At 38.6% G+C, this 4426-nt stretch overlaps 1 protein-coding gene across 1 annotated transcript; it reads right to left on the minus strand.

Moving 5' to 3' along the window:
- Positions 1-463: 463 nt before the first annotated feature.
- LOC147626807 (uncharacterized) lies at positions 464-3623 on the minus strand. The gene is made up of 5 exons (XM_086816073.1): positions 3401-3623; positions 2818-3001; positions 2176-2324; positions 1853-1944; positions 464-1747 (listed from the first exon to the last, which is right to left on the minus strand). The coding sequence occupies exons 1-5, from the start codon at positions 3621-3623 to the stop codon at positions 464-466; spliced, it is 1932 nt and encodes a 643-aa protein (XP_086672199.1).
- Positions 3624-4426: the final 803 nt, after the last annotated feature.

Below are 4426 nucleotides of genomic sequence, written 5' to 3' on the forward strand. Positions count from 1 at the left end.
CTAGAACATGGGGAAAAGTGCAAGAGGGATGAAGCAAACTGAGATAATTCCATTGATGTCACCCCTTGAATATATAGGGGGAAAGTACAAGAGCTGAGCATGAGTGCATATGGGAGTGCGTCAATAAAGCGAGCCGAGAGCAGCGAGCCGAGAGCAAAAATCACACAGAATACAAAAATAAGAGCAAAAATCACACAGAATACAAAAATAGATTATCCCCTTCAAGCGAGCAGATTTGTGCTTGTGCTGCTCTCTAAAACATTGACATAACACTGAACTTAATTATTAAATGACTGAAAACATTGACATAACACTGAACTTAATTATTAAATGACTGAAAATATTGACATAACACTGAACTTAATTAAATCAATCAATATAAGTGTGTTATTTATATAGCGCACAGAGTACAAAAAGTTTAATTGATATTCTCAAAATATTCTCAAAACATTATAAGTATATCCTATAATTGTTGTGGGTGGCTCCTCTGAGATCTTGTGAGCATCTCTTTCAAAATATAATTAGGAATCTTTGGCTGATGGATATGCATATTATTGTTCACATCCTGTCCAAGAATCATCAGGAAAACAAAGTAGATATGTTTGCAGGCAAGATATGGTTTTCTTTTGACCAACCTATCATTGAATTCTGCACACGAACATATTGGGTGGTTCTGAATGGTTACTTCAATGGGTAGGGCTTCTTTGTTCTGGATTTCCCTCACTTTAAATATTTCCTTCTGCCCTTCCATTTGAACATGTCCTCCCATAATTTCTACATTCATATCTAACGCAGCACTGATCTGTGCATATGCAGCTTTCGATATACCTTTTCGATAGGGGTATTTTTGCTTATCTTCCTCAAGAATTTTTTGCTTGTTTTGTTCACTCTCTTGAAGCAAACTATTTGGAATCTGTACACCAATCTCAAATCCAGATTTTACTAAATCATGAGCTTCCCTGACTTTCAAGTGTGTACCTGTTGCTATTGGCCAAACATTAGGAACACTTGCAGGTGGATGTAAGATTGTCTTTGTAGGCTTCCAAGTGTGTCGAACATCATTATTACAGAAATAGCAGTACTTTTCTTTCCTCCAAGAAGATAATTGACAATCACTCCAAAAGCATGGTGCCACTTCTCCGCCTCGTAGCTTTCTGCTACATTTTTTTCCTCCTACCCAATGGTTACATTCTACTCTATTGAAGATCGGAATCCTGCGCAATGCCCACTTTGTCTGATGAATATCTTGCTCTAATGATTGAAGTGCTACGTCACCTTCTTTTGGATTTATTGATGCTTGCCCTTTTTCATGCTTATCCACTGTCACATAAACAAACTCTGGTCGGTGGCTAGAGCTCCCTACATTCCCCTCATGGACCTCATGAAGTGGACGTTTAGCTCGAATAGTCTTTTTCTCACCCTTGAAATTTATCCTGTTTGTAAACATTGGAGTGCCCATCACTGCATCATCAATTGCCCTTGAAGTAGCAGCTGGAGAAGGGCTTGAAGTTTGTCTGGAAAGAGCTCTCTCAATTAATATCTCTAGGTCAGGCCCTCCACCTATATATTTTCCTTCCATAAAAGCCATTTGACGAGCACACTGGAAGTAAGCATTGATGAGATCTGAAACACATGCATCGTACAAACTAATTTTATGTTTGTATCCTTCTCCTGCTAGCCAACTAGCATGCTTGGCTTCAGAGAGGTTCGTCCGTGGTACCAGAGCATTTACAATAGGCTCACCATCCTGTTCATTGAAAACCCATTGAACAAAGATAAACCCAAACCAGTAGGTTTTTTAATTACTGCTATTGAATTAAGTTCATAGAAAAAAAAAACATACATAACATACCTTAATAATAAAATGACCCCAACGACTTGCTCTATAGTGCCACCAACTAAGCCAACTATCTAGCTTGGGAATGTTTCTGTCTGCTGCCTTTCCTGTTGCCCACCATGCACGTATCTTACGGAATTGCACTAAAGCATCCTCTTTGGTTGGTGCAGTCCTCCACCTCTCACACATTTCATTGTGTTTTTCCATATGTTGAGCATATATATACTTTTGTGTATGCACTCGAAGATTGTCCTTCCAATGAAAAAGGCAAGATCTCTCCTTTCCTACCATCTCATCTCCATTGTTATATACTGACCTAATAGCATTCCAATTTGCACCTGCTTCGTCGGCCATGAAGCCAAAAAAGTTTGCTGATTTCCCAGTATGGTCGATCATAACTGCATTCAAATTTTCCCAAAACATTATCTGTGCTGTCTCATCCTCCTCTCTAAACTCACAAGTTGCAATTGTGAGTAGCTCTCCAATCCTACAAGAAGAGTATTTGGAAGATTATTGTATTGTAACAACTCAGTCGAACAGTCATTTCATTTTGAAAAGAGAATAAAAATTAAAACATACGTGTGATCATACACATGTGCACCCATTGTGTGCCAATCATTCTCCACTCGGTGTACATGATCAAAACAAACCCATGAATGTCGAAGGTCTCGATCCCCCGCAGCATCCATTCTATTGACAATATCAACGCCAGAGCCAGGGCCAGTTGTGGACATCTTGAAAAGATAGCACCTCTCATCACTTTTGGTTGCTTGCAAGGGAAACCTTGATTCGTGGAAGAACTGAAAGTGGCATTTTCTTTTTAACTCTAGGATAGCCTCAAATCCATCACCTAGTGCTCGACTTGTCTTTCGACTTTGCATTACCATCTGCTTCACCCTACATTTACCAAGTTGGTTAAGAAATTACATATATATATATATATATATATATATATATATATTCAATAGAGAAGAACTTACTTTTTGAGATTTATTAAAGATATTAGCTCTTGAGACATCTCCTGGAGTTCCCTCTCTGACATAAACTCTCCAATCACTTTATCATCGTCAGTGAAAGCCTTCAAAACCAACTCCCTGGCAACAATCATTTGTACCTTTCGTGGACCCGCATTATGGTCCATCTGAACAACACGAGCTACTAAGGCTTTAATGTTTCGCATAAATGCTCGACACATGCCTCTAGCAATTGTGTGTGTATGTTTCCCATAGTGAAGGAACAATCTACTATGGGAGTGATCTTTAGGCATAAAATAGTAGGCAGACACTGAACATGTTTTTATGCACATTGGAACATGCTTACAAAAGAAACACTCTAAGTTTCCATAACTTCCCAAAGCCAAACATCCTTCATTTGGGGATTTCAATAATTGGCCATTCCAATGGAGCCTATTCGGTGATTTGTTTCGAAATCGATAAGTGCATCTTTCATTCATACACTGGAAGGTACCCCCACAAAAACTCTTTCTCAAAATAAAAGATTTATTAGTTCTTGTTTGTGTCTGGGGTTTTGTCCATGCATTTCCTTCATATTTGTGCTCCATACCCTCCATGCCCTTCCCATCTAAAAGCTCATAAATGCAATTTTCTTCATACTTCTTAGGGAGCTCCTTGACTTTTCCTTTGAATGTGCATTCATTTATAATATTATGGAATATGTCATTGGGCGGCAAAGTACGAACAATTTGGAAGGCAGATACTGCAGTGTCAAATGCAGGATCACCTTCCTCAATGTCAATTAAATTATCTGCATGCACCACCTTTTCCATGTCCTCTTCATCCAAGTCACTAGGAAAAAAATCAACAATCCAAAGTCAACAATTGAAACAAGAAAGATAACCTCACTATATTTTACCATGTTTCAAAAGTTGAAATGTCACTCACATAGGTGAGGTCTTGCTGCCAGATCCAGAAGGAATATCCCCAGGGGTAGGGAGTGGTGTTGATGTAATGGCTACTTTTGCAACATAAAATGATGACAGGGTATTATCTAAGATATAATACCCATGTTCACCAATCCCATGGTACAAGGGAATTGTCCCTATGCTCTCAAAACCATCATCAGTTTGCAATAGACCTTCAATAAAAATTTCATGTTCTGCACCTAGTTTTTCTTTCATTAATTCGGCTGATAATAAACATTTCCCATGTGAAAATGACAGTCTAAAAAGAGGGCCTCCAACTTTGTGTAGAAAAATCTGAACATCTGACTCAGAATCCCTACATTTCAGGAATACATTCCAAAAGAAAGTATAATGTGAGCACACATATCCATTAATATTCAAAACAAAGTAATACTATATACATTACACTAAAGCTAATAAAACGACTACGTGAGAAAAAGGCATAGGCCCGAGCAGGAAGAGGAAGCAGAACATAAAGAAATGCCCATTGAAATGCCCGAGGCAGACACAGGCACAGGCTATGATGCAGATGCAGAGAACATCCCCGACTCCCACGGTGAGAAAGATGACAATAAGGAAGATAGGGATGACAGTGAAGAAGATGACAGTGAGGAAGATGGGGATGCATAAATTTCCCCACATAAATTTAGGATTTTGTCCTGCAATTT

The sequence above is a fragment of the Cibotium barometz genome, chromosome 21 (assembly GCF_041138505.1).
Source record: "Cibotium barometz isolate CiBa-2024 chromosome 21, ASM4113850v1, whole genome shotgun sequence".
Lineage (NCBI taxonomy): Eukaryota > Viridiplantae > Streptophyta > Polypodiopsida > Cyatheales > Cibotiaceae > Cibotium > Cibotium barometz.

Excerpts from the sequence above, each read along its gene's own strand:
- LOC147626807 (XM_086816073.1), bottom strand. The coding sequence starts at position 3,623 with ATGGAAAAGGTGGTGCATGCAGATAATTTAATTGACATTGAGGAAGGT. Across the intron at positions 3,002-3,400 it reads AGATGGGAAGGGCATGGAGG|CCTTAGTAGCTCGTGTTGTT; the intron begins GTATGGAGCACA and ends GAAACATTAAAG. Across the intron at positions 1,748-1,852 it reads GGGGTCATTTTATTATTAAG|GATGGTGAGCCTATTGTAAA; the intron begins GTATGTTATGTA and ends TTCAATGAACAG.